General features: G+C 35.5%; 1 protein-coding gene and 1 long non-coding RNA gene across 2 annotated transcripts; one reads left to right on the top strand and one right to left on the bottom strand.

The window, feature by feature from the left end:
* Positions 1 to 4,295: 4,295 nt before the first annotated feature.
* Positions 4,296 to 6,578, bottom strand: LOC131529192 (uncharacterized). The gene is made up of 4 exons (XR_009268023.1): positions 6,450 to 6,578; positions 6,017 to 6,074; positions 5,585 to 5,858; positions 4,296 to 4,785 (listed from the first exon to the last, which is right to left on the bottom strand). It is a non-coding gene; the product is annotated as an uncharacterized LOC131529192 (long non-coding RNA).
* A 3,007-nt stretch (positions 6,579 to 9,585) lies between these two features.
* On the top strand, positions 9,586 to 14,920 carry LOC131529190 (glutamine synthetase-like). Its single transcript, XM_058758763.1, has 7 exons — positions 9,586 to 10,072; positions 10,532 to 10,730; positions 10,819 to 10,980; positions 11,505 to 11,651; positions 12,457 to 12,584; positions 12,660 to 12,859; positions 13,255 to 14,920. Exons 2-7 carry the CDS (start codon positions 10,562 to 10,564, stop codon positions 13,565 to 13,567), a joined length of 1,119 nt encoding a protein of 372 aa, XP_058614746.1. The 5' UTR covers positions 9,586 to 10,072; positions 10,532 to 10,561; the 3' UTR covers positions 13,568 to 14,920.
* The last annotated feature ends 404 nt before the right edge of the window (positions 14,921 to 15,324 follow it).

Below are 15,324 nucleotides of genomic sequence, written 5' to 3' on the forward strand. Positions count from 1 at the left end.
CAAAATATTCTTAAACATTCTCTCAAAGAATAGCCTATCTTAAAGTGTAAATAAACAAATTGTACATGTAATAGATAGATAGATCTGCCTTAAAAAGCTGTTTTATCCATTAAGGTGTTTATTAAATGAGATTGTCTGCTACTGAAAAAAAAAAAAATATATATATATATATATATATATATATATACGACAAAAAGATTACAAATAAAGTTGCGGAGGTTTTTTGTAGATATGTCGTGAAAAGCGCCTATAATACCACAGTGCTGTAGTTTACACATATATTGAGATGGTCCTCACTGCAGAACACAAGATCCAGGGGGTGTGGTTGGATCTAGATCCAACTCCTCCCACCTTACATTTACCTAAACCTACCCATCTCCACCCCTGATCCCTAAACCTACCCATCTCCACCCCCTAGATGTGGATCCAACCCCGCCCCCTGGATCTTTGTTCTGCAGTGAGGGGCTACTGCATATGTTCAAGAGTGACACAAAAGGCGCCCTAATCGCGGAATGTATTGTATAAAATAAACATTTTTCTCATATATAATGATGACATATTTTCTTTTCCAACTCGACACTACAGACAGACCCGAAACCGAGTCACGGCGTCTCTTAGCAACGGCGATGTCTCCACAGCAACATCCTCCCAATCCGTCTGTCGAAAAGCTACAGTAGGGTAATTCAAGCAAAGAAATCCTCACGCTACGTCAACATTAAAAGATGAAAAGCTTTGCTGTGTTCAAAATTAAAGCTCGGATTATAAAACCAATAAAGGGGAGCAAAATATTGCTGTTTATGAATTGTTTTTGAGAAGTGACTCACGGAGGGGTAACAGACACGACCGCGTGACAGTAATGCTTTGACTAAATTCACTATTATCTATCCGTGCAACCTGCATTGCTGTGCAAAACCCTGTTAAATAGCGAATACTTGCACTTACCGACAGGATGGACCCCGGTGTGCTTATATTCTTACTTTACCTCATGATAGCCCACGAGCTGGTGTGTGGACTGATGCAGTACAGGAGACAAGCAGCCAAACCTCACAAACGCATAATGTGGTGCTCCAGGTAAGATAAGATGTTTTTATGTGTATTTTACCATTTTACTAAAAATCTCACTTAAGTTGACTAAATTTGACCAACCTCCTGAGAGTTATCCTGTATGCTTTTGTAAGTGACCTAAATATGATTATGCTAACATCTAAATTAATATTAACTTCATTTGACTGAAGCCACTTTAATTGTATCTTAATACTGTATTCACAGTGTTCAATTTGTTTTGGAAAATCAGTCTCTCTATAGAAGTATTTCAGTAAAATGCTTTTTAAACAACAGAAGCTAATTAAATATCTGCATGTTTCTATGCTTTAATAACTGTGTGGTCTTTATACCCACAGTTCCCGTGTCTGTCATGGAACGTGGAGAGTCAGTAGCCAGCCGGTGCGGACAGGGAGACGAGACTTGAAGAAAACTGGACGTATTGTCAGGAAAGCGTGACACGAGGGCCGCTGTGGACATATGATCCATAAATGTGGTTTTAATCATCCTTTCTCCACTGTGATCAATCACTGAAGCTATGCTGGACCGCTCACTGCCAGTTCATGATTAATTTCAACTGTGATGCTCAAAGTTTACAGTTTTCCTATTCACTGTCATTGTGGACATCTTGAGACGTTCATTTCTAGCTATAGTTGACCTAGAAATTGAAATTCTGTCATCATTTACTCACCCTCATTGTCCTTGCAAATGTGTGAGAAATTTTGAAAAATGTACTTACTGTATTTTTTTCTCCAGTTACAATGCTTCGAAATAAACACAAATAGCAAGTGATCCAAGTTTTCTGAAGCCACATGATAGCTGTGCATGAGGAGCAGACCATTTTTTGTGTTCCACAGAGAAAAGAAAGGAAGTCACACACATTTGGAATAACATATGGGTGAGAAAACAATGGCAGAATTTTAATTTTTGAGTGAACAAATCTTTGAAGAATGTTTGTAGAACCGGATTTTTGCTAGTGATTTGAAAGCTGCTATTTTTACCCAAACTTAATATGAGTTGTGGTAGGTAGCCAAACGCAAAGTTCAGTCACAAGCAGAGGTGATTCAAGATCTCTTATCACATTTACAATATAATATCACTGTGCACTTGAGTATGGAAATTAATCCCAGATTGCAGCATTTAATCTACATCACTTTTGATCAAAATCATCTGCTAAATTTCTGAACATGATTTGTATGTTTCTTGTTCAATTTGTTGTTTCTGCCCTTATTACATTTTGTAAATGAATTGCAAATTCTTGTCTTGGATGTGACAAGTCAAGTGTACCTGGAAGTTCACACTAAACCTGTGATTCATTAAATATGCATTTTAGCATCAGCTATATTGTAGTGATATTTTTGGAGCCGAGGTGTCATTGTATCAGCAGGTTTGGGATTTATAGTGTTCAGCAAGCACTTTCATATGTTTCGATGTTGAACCACTTAGCATTTTCAAATATTCATTTTTGATCTGTCTCATCAGAAAGATTTTAACTCGCTTTTTAAAGGAATAGTTCATGCAAAAATGAAAATTTGCTGAAAATGTACTTAATTGGAACAGATTTGGAGAAATTTAGCATTACATCACTTGCTCACCAGTGGATCCACTGCAGTGAATGGGTGCCGTCAAAATGAGAGTCTAAACGTCTGATAAAAGTATCATAATAATCCACACAAGTGTCTAGTGAACTAAAAAGCTGCATATTTGTAAGAAACAAATCTATCATTAAGACATTTTTAACTTCAAACCATTGCTTCCGGCTAAAATATGAGTTCTCTATCCATAATATTGCTTTCTCCATTGGAAAGTTATCTCGTCTGAATTAGGACAGAAATATGCACAGATCAAATCAAACAGTTCTAAACAAATACGTTGGTGGATTTTGAGAGAGGACAACAGAGTATGGACTTTTTCACAGTAGGAAGTGTTATTATGGATAATGGACTGGTATTTTGGCCAGAAGCATTGGTTTAAAGTTAAAATGCCTTACTGATGGATTTGTTTCTTACAAACACAACATATGTTGATTAATGGACTGAAGTTGTGTGGATTATTGTGGTGTTTTTATCCGCTGTTTGGACTCTCATTCTGACGGCACCCATTCACTGCAGAAAATCCTTTGTTGGTAAGCAAGTGACGTAATGCTAAATTTCTATCTGTTCTGGTTCCTTTAACACATAAGGCAGTTCAGGTGATTGTGGTTTGTCTCCTTTTAGTTTTACTTTTGCTTTTCTTTGTCTCACACTATCTCATAAACATTATCAAGATCTGCCCACAACAAAAGAATGCAGATGGGTCAGGAAAACTGGTTACATTAAAGGTTACATGTCATCACCTTTACCTTCTCTCATATTTCCTTTTCTTCTGTGCTAGTAAACTCTTTTTATACACTACAGTAGTTAAGGTGTCTTGGGAGAACAGGTTATATGTTCTACTGATTTGGCCAAATGTGGACACCCAAACACCGCACCCATAGTCAATGTGTAACTCAACATTTAATTTCAAAACTACTGCCATTTAAAGAGAAGTGGCCATGCATAACAGCCTTTACTCCTCTGGAATGGCTTTCTATTGAATGTCGGAACATGGCATGGGAGATTTGCTTTCATTCAAACACAAATGCATCAGTAAAGTTGGGTGACGAAGTCTGGCATCCCAGAGGTGTTCAGTGGGGTAGAGGTCTGCGCGGGACTGTTTTTTTAAGTCCCGCTCCCGCGAGGTTTTATCCCGCGCCCGCCCGCTCCCGCGATATATTTACTCTTTGTTCACCCGCTGTCCGCTTTGAATAATTTTCTTCCAGACCCGACCGTTCCCGCTAAATTTAGATCTCGTTTTCAGAATCACACATTTAAATTTCCTCTACTGAAAGAAAGACATACGCTAACAAATAAACCACTGTAAAAACTAAAGGTTCCTGGAGGCACCTTTTGGGGTTCTTCACTTCGCCACTGTGGCGGAACCCTCTGTAGAGCCTCTAGGCACCCTTTAAAAAGGGGTGGTTCTCTGAGGAACTTTTAATGGTTCCTGGAGGAACCCTTTTATTAAGAATGGTCAGGAACCACCTTCTCAATTTCAGTTCTTTAATATTTGTTCCCCTCTCCCTCCCTCTAGTTTATTGTTCCTGCTATTGACATTTAATTATTTTAATAAACAAACAGAAAAACTAAAATGAATACATATCAAACATTGTTTATTGATTAACAACAACAATATCCATATAAGTTTCAAATAAATAATCAATACTGCACATCACAATCAAATTCATGGGAACACCAGTGTTAATATTGTTATAAATAAAATAAAAACTTACACTTTGACAAAACCATAAACAAATAAATGTGACTCAAATATCTTAGAACTTTAAAACAATCATACCTCAAAAATAGTACAATTCAAATGAGCAAATTTAATGTACATCGCAGTCAATGATAACATTCTTTCTTGATCTAAATGGAGGTCACAGACTGGGAAAATTCACACAGGAAATTAAGAAATTGATAAGCCTCAAGACAGCTGCAGGTAGCTTGATGATCTCCTCTTGAATACCCAACAAATAGCAGCAGAAAAATAGTACACTTTGCTGTACGTTTAACAGCTTTTCTGTATAATGTTGAATAGAACAAAGGCACTTATAAGGTGAAATCATGTTGGTAGCTTCGTCAGCAAGTAGCTCCCCGCCATCAGGAAAATCTGCAGTGCTGCTCTCACCAAATGGGTCTCCATTACCACAGTTAGTGTAAGATTCTGTGTAGTTCGTTGAAAAAGGAGGGATTTACATAAAATTTACATTTACATATATTTGAATGTATTTATGTATGTATGTGTTTGTGTGTATGTATATATACACAGGTGCATCTCAAAAAATTTGAATATCGTGAAAAAGTTCATTTTTTTTCTGTAACTTGTTTCAAAAAGTGAAACTTTCAGATATTCTAGATTCATTACATGTAAAGTAAAACATTTAAAAAAAAATTTTTTTTGTTTTAATCTTGATGATTACAGCTTACAGATCACGAAAGCCAAAAATATTTACATTTGAGTTGAATTAAATGACCATCCCTACAGTACAAATTCCGTGTGTCTGCAGCAACACACATTAAAGCCTGAACAATAGTTTGGTGAGCTGTCGAACAAGGTTCACTTGGAGCTGTAATGATTTGTTTTGCTAGAGACAATAAGATTGATGATTTGAATAGGAATAGCTTTAACTGCAGCAATCCGATACTGGATTTTTGACTTGAGCTGTAAGCTCTAATCATCAAAATTAAAACAAACAAACAAAAAAAACTTTTGAAATGTTTTACTTTACATGTAATTAATCTAGAATATATGAAAGTTTCACTTTTTGAAATAAGTTACAAAAAAACACTTTTTCACGATATCCTAATTTTTTTTTTTTTTGATGCACCTGTGTGTGTGTGTGTGTGTGTGTGTGTGTGTGTGTGTGCGCATATATATATATATGTGTGTGTGTGTGTGTGTGTATATATATATATATATATGTGTGTGTGTAAACCTGAAAATGCACAAACTCAAGACTTACCTCAATTAATCATATACAGTCCAGCACAGCAGGATCAGGAGCAAGGCTCGGATTTCTCAGAAGAAAATAAAAGTGGAAAAAATAAAACATATAAACTATAAGTAATTGAATGTTTTAGATCGGTTTCTGATGTTTCTCCGCAATTGTTCACTTATTTACACACCTTCAAAAGATGAGGTAAGTCCAGAGAGATCACTTTATTGTCAGCCAGCAACAGCTCCAGCAGTCCACTACAGAGCCATATTCATGAAACATATAACGTGTTCATTAACTGCTAAAAAAACAAAAACAAAAGAAAACATGGATGAATTATAAACTCTTTAATTCAATTCAGTGGAACGTTAATAGTGTATATAAGACTGGATTCATATATAATTTTGGATTAACGTTAGGCCTCACTCAAAAGTAAAAAAAAAAAAAAGGTCTACTTACATTAGTGCTGCTCAGTGAACCCTGTCAAATTTTAAGAGAACTCAAGTATGTATATGTTCTGAGGAAAGAAAAGGAAAAAAAATGTTTTTTTTTTCCTGTAAATTAAATGAATCGAAAAATAGTCTACATGTAACATGGATGGGTAACGATTAACAAACGTAAACGACAACAAATTAGTTCAGAAAAGAACAGTTACAATGACTAAAAGTGAACATAATGAACAAAGCTGACTAAAAATCGCCGTTTGTGATTTAATAGTCTCCATTTCGTCCCACGAAGTTCATTATGATAGTTAGCATCGCGGCTATTAAATTAGCGGTTAAAATGGTATACAACAAACATTTAAATATAAAAACATACAGTTAAGCGTGTCAGTACAGAAATTTGTGTACAAATAGTAAATCTGTATATTTATTTTGGAGAATTTACTCACCTTTTGTTAGACAGTCCTGCGCTGTGGTTGTTTCTTTGAGGAGAGGAACAGTTAATGATGCTTTGTAGTTGAAATCGCACTTGCGCGCGCGCGAGCAGACAGCAGGTGCGCGAGGACATTTTCTTCTTCTTGACAACAGCATACTTTTTTATTATATTAATTGTTAAACAATTATTTCTGAATAATTGAAAGTTATTTCATTAGGGAAATAAAAATTGTACTGATTGTTATAATTAGTGTATTTTTAATTAAATCAATGTGTTGAGCCATATTTAGTTCAATAATATTTTTAATGTTTGCTTTAAAGTTTCAGGGAAAACAATGTCTACCTTCAAATAATTTTACATTTGTTTCTAAACTAAAAACTATTTTTCAGTTATTGCAGTATTTAAGTTATACAACAAAAATATTTAAAATCCAACAAATGGAGGCATAAAAGTGCAATCTGACAAATAATCTGTAATACCATGGTGTAGCCACTGCCTGTATGGCCTTGTGTGTATATTCCCTATTGCTGAAAACAGTGTTTTCAGACATAATTTTTAGATATATGTGGCTAATTTGTAGATTTTGCATGTCCCTTTTTTTTGACAATGTGTAAGACTATTTAGTCTTTTCTAATCATGCCCAAGTTTTTTTGTCACAAAAGTGATTACGTTCCATACCATTCCAAAAAAGTAAATAATAATAATAATAACAACAATAATAATAATCAGTCCTATTTCATTTCTGTCACATGAATCTCTGGGTTCCTCCAGATGCTGGCTTATACAAGTCAGATCTTCCAGGAACCATTTCAATGTTAACAGATCTTACAATAACCCTTTTTAAAAATTTGAGTTCCTCCAGGAACCTCCAGAGCACTTTGAGGTCTCAGTGTAATGAAAGGGTGACTCCAGAACCTCAGAACTGGATCCCATAAGTTCTTGCAAGAACTGCAAAGACTGAAATGGTTCCTCCAGGAACCCTATTATGAAAAAAAGAGCTTTGAGGCACTTAAATTACATTTTGAAGTTCCTCGAGTACTCAAAAGGATATTTGAGGCACCTTTAGATTTTACAGTGTCTGCACAAAATTGTATTTATTTTATTCGTCTTGTCAAGAGTCTTTTATTGACAGCAAAATGTTAAACGAATTTTGTGTCTTAAAACACGAAATTCTTTTAATATTTTAGGGGAAAAAAGTGTCACAGAGAAAATAAAAATGTACAAAAATAGTATTCCTTATTTTTATTCGTCTTGTCAGGATACAACTCGTTTAACCTTTACAACACAATAGGAACAAGTGTCGCAGAGAAAAAAAGTAGGTTGTACAAAAATGGCCTATTATAATTTTATTCGTCTTGTCAAAATACTAAATTCGTTTAACATCTTGCTGTAAACACAGTAGCCTAGGAAAAGTGTCGCGGAAGAAAAATAAATAAATAAATAAATTCGACATCTGTCATTTAAAATTATAGGCTAAGCAAAATATAAACAAAACCAAGTTGAGCGTTCTTCAAGGACAGTGCATCCACACTTTGCTCCATCTTTATTCTGCTCTGTCACTCATGGACAACCTGCCTGTTCTGTCTGCGGGCCGTATATTCACCACTGGTAGCCTGCTCTGAGCATCGTTATGCGTATGCTGCGCACAGACACTCGCAAATAAAACGAAGCACTGTTTCATGCGTGCAGTGCGTGCATAAAAGTCCAGTGCAGGCTGTACCGGTGCTTGAATAAAGTGCAGATATGCTGTTCTGAAAAGACGTCGGGAACGGGGTATTGTTAGACCGCCCGCTCCCGTTCAAATTGCACCAGAGTTACCGACCGCAACCGCGTTTTATTCGAGAATTTAATCCCGCGTCGCAAGAAATCTGGTCGGGTACCGCGGTTCCCGCGGGACAGCCGCGGGAATGCAGACCTCTACAGTGGGGTTCAGATTTTTGTCTTGTTTATCAGTACAAATAACATTCTTAAATCAAGACACATTTAAATTACCTAAGATATTAAGATATCTTATAAGATAAGTGAGTGTTTGCTTAAAACAAGAAAAAATATCCATCAGTTGGGTAAGAAAAATAATCCTGTTTTCTCTTTTAATTTATTTGCTTACCCCACTCACAAATTTTATTTATTTACTTTATTATTTATTTTTAAGCATAAAGTCATTTCGATTTTTTTTTTTTCCCTAAAACAAGACAATTGCTGAAGTCATTTGGCTTCTCAAGTAAATGTTGCTTATTCCAGTTTGGCTTGTTTGTAGGGTGTATCCATTAGTGTCCTACACACAATTTTTGAGGCCTACTAAAATGATTACTCTATGTACTAAGATGCAAACGGGCAGTTTCTATTTAAATCACAGAAGCTGTTTTTGCTTCATCAAATAAATAATCAGGTTATTTTGACTATTTCAGCAGGTTTGGGACTCTTGTGTGTTTATTGGTACATCAGAGGCTAATTGGACTGTAAAAAGCTCTGTGCTTTCTTTGTGCTGATGTCTCTTTGCAGTGGAAAATAATCTCTCAGTAAGTATAGCGTGTAATTGAGTGTTCAGGGGAGCTGAGGTGAGAAAACCGTTGAGCAGGTTTATTTGTCACCGAATACACTGGTCATGCACAAGTCTCTAATATTGCCTCAAGAGACATTAGACTCTATAACAAAGTGATGCATTCCAATAAACAATCAATGAATCACTGATTTTTTTAAAGCCATTGTAACAGCAGTGCAGATGCTTTAGCTGAACAGGTTTTATAAGTTAAATGTGTAATGACTCATATTGTTTTGGTATCTCAGCCAGGTGAGCAGGGGCAGCGTTTCCGTATGGCAGAGTATGGCAGTTGCCCAGTCAGGTGCTGTGAAAAATTATCCAAACTTGAGTCTATTATAATTCGTTATTATTATTTTAAATCAGAGGGTTTTAAAAATAGTTAACCAATGATAAGCATTAAGAAGAGCTTGTCAGTAAAACTTCGTAACGCCATTGGATCATCAAACTCTCAGCGAAACCTCGTAAATTCACCCCGCCTCCGTTCAGATTGACGCGCCGCGCACAGCCTGGAGACAGATCTCCGCTTTTTCGCAATGAAAGGGTAAATAAATAATTGATGTTTAAATAGTACAGCGTTTTATTTACTTAAACACTATGTCTGTAAAGGATAATGTTTTTGTGTGTTTAAAGAGCGGAGAAGAATTAGGTTATTTGCCGTCTTGCCAAATATGTGCATAAGCGCTTCATTTGAGATTTTGGCCAAGTGTATTAAACAACAAGAAAAACTAAGCGCCCATATAGCTACAATCAACGTTATATAACCTGTAAAAGTTGATGAAAGCATGTAATGCACTTGCTGCCTCAGATAACAAACATTTACAGCCGTAAAACACTCCATCTCTGTCATTCTCTGGTCAAAAACATCGTTAACTCCATGTGAGCTTGATTTTCATATGTTAAGAGCAAGTGTCTGATACAATACCAACGCTAACGACGCAGAGTTGTTGAATTATTGACACCCCCCCCCCCCCCACCCACATACTATCTGCGTCACACCTCAACCTAACCTCAGTGACAGGCTGCCTTAAATTTGACTGTTTAAGCGGATCGGGTTTCAGTCTTCTTATGAAGTGGAGCCAAATATACACCTCTGAGTAAGTCATCTTTGATTGGTACATTAATGAGCACTGAAATTTAGTTTGCTTGTTATTAATTGCAATCAATGAAAATGTAATAATTATTTAAAATATTTTCATAGTAAATCATAGTAGTATCTAGTGATATCAGAATATTTTAATTGAATATATAATTTCATTAATACTTAAATAGCCACTACAGATTAGTAAAAACAACAAAGTACATTAGTCTGTTTCAATGTTTTTCCATTCTGTGTTTTCTCTAATATCCTACATGGCTGAAAGTTGTCTGACATATCTCTTTACTTTCTTTTTGAGGAATGCATAACAATCAGATGTAATTTCTTTAAAATGAATTGTCATGCTATTTTATTAAACAACTAACTTAATGTTATCTATCATACAAAAAGATCATCTTTTTTTAAAACATTGAAGCTTACTACATTAACATAACAATGTCTTGTTTTATCTCTCTAGATTCATTGCTTACTGTAAATCTGATCCAGTATGTCTTACGTATCAGAGAGCTCTAGTCTCAACAAGGCCCTGCGGCAGCAATACCTCAGTCTGCCTCAGGGAACCTTCTGTCAGGTCACTTACGTCTGGATCGATGGCTCTGGAGAGGGTCTGCGTAACAAGACTCGAACCATGGATTCAGAGCCAAAGAGCATTGCTGGTAGCAAAGAGTTAACTGGTTTCACTTTCTTCATCTTGAACATTTTATTTATTCTTATTTAGTTTTTGTTGTTGTTGTTCTTTGACAGACCTACCAGAATGGAATTTCGATGGTTCCAGCACAGGTCAGTCTAAAGGACACAACAGTGACATGCTACTGATTCCAGTCTGCATGTTTAGGGACCCCTTCCTCTTGGACCCGAACAAACTGGTGCTATGTGAGGTGCTCAAGCACACCCGAGAACCTGCAGGTAAAATGTTTCCACTATAAAAATGATATTAGATCAATTAAAAAAAATGCTGAAAAAATAAAAGACTTTGAAATCATCTCAGTGCAGCTTTTGAAAAATGATGTATTGTATGTTTTTTAAAGTCAAAGCAACAAGTATAGCTGGTGAGTCCCATTCGTCTTCTTCCCAGAATACACTGGGGCATAAATAATTAATATGCTTGCACTGTTTAACTTTTGCTAGTTTTATGTACAGTCACGCGTGGTGAACTCTTTTTAAGTTAATGTAACTCAAATTTCAAATCAATTTATGCAATTTAAATAATCAGTAGTATTTACATTGTAAGTTTTAGTTATAAAATAGTGAAGTAAAGAAATGAAACTTTAAAAAGCCATTCAAACTACAACCTTCTTTTGTTAAAGTTCTAAAAACACCAAATTTTGTACAGATAAAATGCGCAGAGATTCATTTGAGTTATAAAATTGCTCATGTGATGATACAAATTCATCTTGTGTAGAACTAACAAACAAAACTGTTTCTTTTAGAATCAAACCACCGTAACCGTTGTAACAAGGTCATGGAGAAGGTCAAAGACCTTCACCCCTGGTTTGGTATGGAGCAGGAATATACTCTCCTAGGAGTGGATGGACACCCTTTTGGCTGGCCCAGACTTGGATTCCCCAAACCACAAGGTTAAATCTTGTATGAAGCTGCTGTAAAGGATTTTTTGAATGCAATACATTGTGAAATTCCTCCTACCTTAAAGATAATGATAAAATCTGTATTATGAGAAACCATGCCAGTTCTTTGTAATCACAGATGAAGAATCTTGATGCAGACTATGTTAAATTAAAAAACATTTTCTGTTTTGGTTGGCTCACATTGGCTTTGGATTTTGGAGAGATGTGTGGAATATAAAAAAAACAGTCACTTACAGCACATTAACACCAGTGGTATATTAATAGAGAGTTCCTGTATCTTGTGAATTTGGAACTATGGAAACAGAAAAAAAATTAATCCCTATAGGGATTAAAGTGTCAGTTCATACAACAACAACAAAAAACAAACCCATTCTTTGGTCACAAACCTTTATGACTGCATTCTTCAGTAGAACAAAAAAGGAGAAATTTTGTAGAATGTTTCAGCTGCTGTCTTGCACACAATGAAAGCTTCAAGCTTTCAAGGCAAAACAAGTACCAAATAGTCCATATCTGTATTATTGCAAAACATTCCAGTCATTTTGATAGCTTTGTATGAGGAACACACAGAAAATGTAATTGTTATTGACCGAAAATCCCAAAACTCCCAAAGTCACCATTTACTTTCATTGTATAGGAGAAAATCAGCTTGATTTTTTTGTTCCATAAGGTTTCAAAAGACTTGAGTGTGTGAAATTTGTATTTTTATATTAATGTTCCATTTTTATGACATCTGTTACATCTTTATATTTAAAACATGGCAGTATTTGTTCTAAATTTTGTGTCTCTTTTCTGTCAGGTCCGTATTACTGCAGTGTTGGTGCTGACAGAGCATTTGGCAGAGACATTGTGGAGAGTCATTATAAAGCCTGTCTGTATGCTGGCATCACAATCAGTGGCACTAACGCAGAGGTCATGCCCTCTCAGGTAACTACCATTACATTATAGTTATCAGATATTGTGTTCTGAATGGCCAGTCTGCATAGTTTGCTCTGTCTGCAGTGGGAGTTCCAGGTGGGTCCATGCAAAGGAATTGAGATGGGAGATCATCTATGGATGGCACGTTTCCTGCTCCACAGGGTGTGTGAAGACTTTGGAGTGGTGGCCACCCTGGATCCAAAACCCATGACAGGAGACTGGAACGGAACCGGTTGCCACATTAATGTGAGCACAGTGCAAATGAGAGAACAAGGAGGAATTGAGTATGTACTGAGTTATGCACACACTCATAAGTCATAGAAAGATTAAAACATCAAACAAACAGTGTGTTAAACCCACTCACACTAAGAATGATAATTATATTAGTGTCCACACCAATGCATGATGATAACGTTCTGTTTATTATAAGAACATGCTGCAGTTTTATCGTCTGCCGCTTTTAATGCTCAAGCTCTTTAAATTAGGATGGATTCTGATTGGTTGTAGTTTTTATCATCCATCGGATGGAAATAAATTAATTGTTCTTATAGTGATTCCAATTATATTGTCGTTATCATTACAGTTGTGGTGTGAACTTCCATTACCGTTATAGTCGTCCTTGGTGTGAAGTGTGTTTGGTCATGTTATCTGACCTCCATGATTCTTTTCTCTGCATCAGGCACATTGAGAAAGCCATTGAGAAACTGACCAAGCGTCATGCAGAGCATATTCGTGTCTACGACCCACACGGTGGAGAAGATAACAAACGTCGCCTCACGGGTCGCCACGAGACTTCCAGCATCCATGATTTCTCAGCAGGTGTTGCTAACCGTGGGGCCAGCATCCGTATCCCTCGTCAGGTGGGCCAGGATAAATGCGGTTACTTTGAGGACCGTCGTCCTTCTGCCAACTGTGACCCATATGCCGTGACCTGCGTAATGGCCATCACATGCATGCTGGAAGAAGGGGAAGATGCCCATGAACTTGAATAACACACTTTTGGAAACTAATAATTGTTTAGAATATTAGATAGGGGGCACTTTAACCTGTTATAATTGTTATTTTTGTCTGTAAATCATACTCTATACATATTCCTTTCAGTACAAGAGTTTAATGTTTTATGACACATGATTTGTAGGCAAATTTGATATGTTGTATTGAATGATCATACACCTACCTGTTTCACATTAGAACCTGACTGGGGTTAATAACTGATTCTCTTCCTATCTTTCTACCGTAACACAAACAGAATTCAAAAGACTTCATTCCAAGTTAATTGCAACAACAATGCAGATGGTTTCGGTGAACTGGTTTTTATAATAGGCAAATTTTCAAGGGTTCACATTTTACTCAAATGAAGCCACATAGAGCACATGAATCACATCACAGTAATAGGTTTGAGCAGTCATATGTAGAAAAGCTATTTATTTGAAAATACAGTAAAAGCAGTAATATTGTGGAAATATTGTTAGAATTTAAAAAGTAAAAATGGATCTTAATAGTGTAAAAATGCTTTCACTTTATTTTTAAGAATGGATAACCATAGTATACCCATCATTCAAACTGAGGACACCTGCACATGCAGTATTTACAGAAAAATGCATTTTGTTTAGATTTAAAACAGTGGAGTCTATTAATTTCAGATTAGGTGTTTATGAATATATGTCCACATTTATACACACACATATACCGTACCCTTACAGAAAAACCACATAAATTTAACATGTTTTCCACATGTGATCACGTTTTCCACATGTGTCCATATATTTTCCACGTTATCACATGTCCATACATTTTTTTTCACATGTGATCACGTGTCCATATATTTTCCACGTTATCACATGTCCATACATTTTTTTTCACATGTGATCACGTGTCCATATATTTTCCACGTTATCACATGTCCATACATTTTTTTTCACATGTGATCACGTGTCCATATATTTTCCACATGTGACCACTTGTGTACATATATTTTTCACATGTGATCACATGAAGACAACATGTCACCACATGTTGCAACATAAGAGCACATGTGACATGTGGATCACATGTGGAAAATGTTTCCTTGTGTTATAATAGGTTATCACATGTGGAAAATGTTTCCATGTGTTAAAATAGGTTTTCACATGTGGATCATATGTTAGCTACATGTAACAAATACTGTGCATTTTCAGCTTCACACTGTATGTTGACTTTTAATTTGTTCCTATTCCCTGCTTCCCATTGTAGTCCCTTGTAGCTTTCTTTATTTGTTGTAATGTAGGCTACTGTAGTTGCAAAGTTACTTTGGCTATATAAGCTAGTTAGTAAAATAAAAGTTAAATAAAATAAAGTTCATACTACTGATATATGATTTATCAATTATACGTTACATACCACTTATGATTAATATGTGCTCATTTGATACACCTTGTTATTAGCTTGTACCTGTAATTGTTGATCATCAGGTAGCATAATAACTAATACATACACACACACACACACGATATATTTATATATATATTATAATATGTATTATATATGCTTCACCTAATTTTTTTTTATTGAGGAACAACATTACAAAACAATTTTAATAAAATTAATATTATTAACATTACAATAATATCATTAATAAATTCTTCTTCTTAATATTATTAATAATAATAATAATAAAAAATCACAAGACGCAAAACATAGATACATAATATTTTACAATAGATGTACCTTTAACATTTTTCACAACCCCTAAAAAAAAATATAAATATTT

This window comes from Onychostoma macrolepis, chromosome 21, assembly GCF_012432095.1.
Source record: "Onychostoma macrolepis isolate SWU-2019 chromosome 21, ASM1243209v1, whole genome shotgun sequence".
Taxonomy (NCBI): domain Eukaryota; kingdom Metazoa; phylum Chordata; class Actinopteri; order Cypriniformes; family Cyprinidae; genus Onychostoma; species Onychostoma macrolepis.

What these genes read in the sequence shown, in the direction of transcription:
- LOC131529190 (XM_058758763.1), top strand. Translation starts at nt 10,562, where the DNA reads ATGTCTTACGTATCAGAGAGCTCTAGTCTCAACAAGGCCCTGCGGCAG. An exon ending in TGGATTCCCCAAACCACAAG is followed by an intron (nt 11,652 to 12,456) that starts GTTAAATCTTGT and finishes CTTTTCTGTCAG; the next exon opens with GTCCGTATTACTGCAGTGTT. An exon ending in CAGAGGTCATGCCCTCTCAG is followed by an intron (nt 12,585 to 12,659) that starts GTAACTACCATT and finishes CTCTGTCTGCAG; the next exon opens with TGGGAGTTCCAGGTGGGTCC.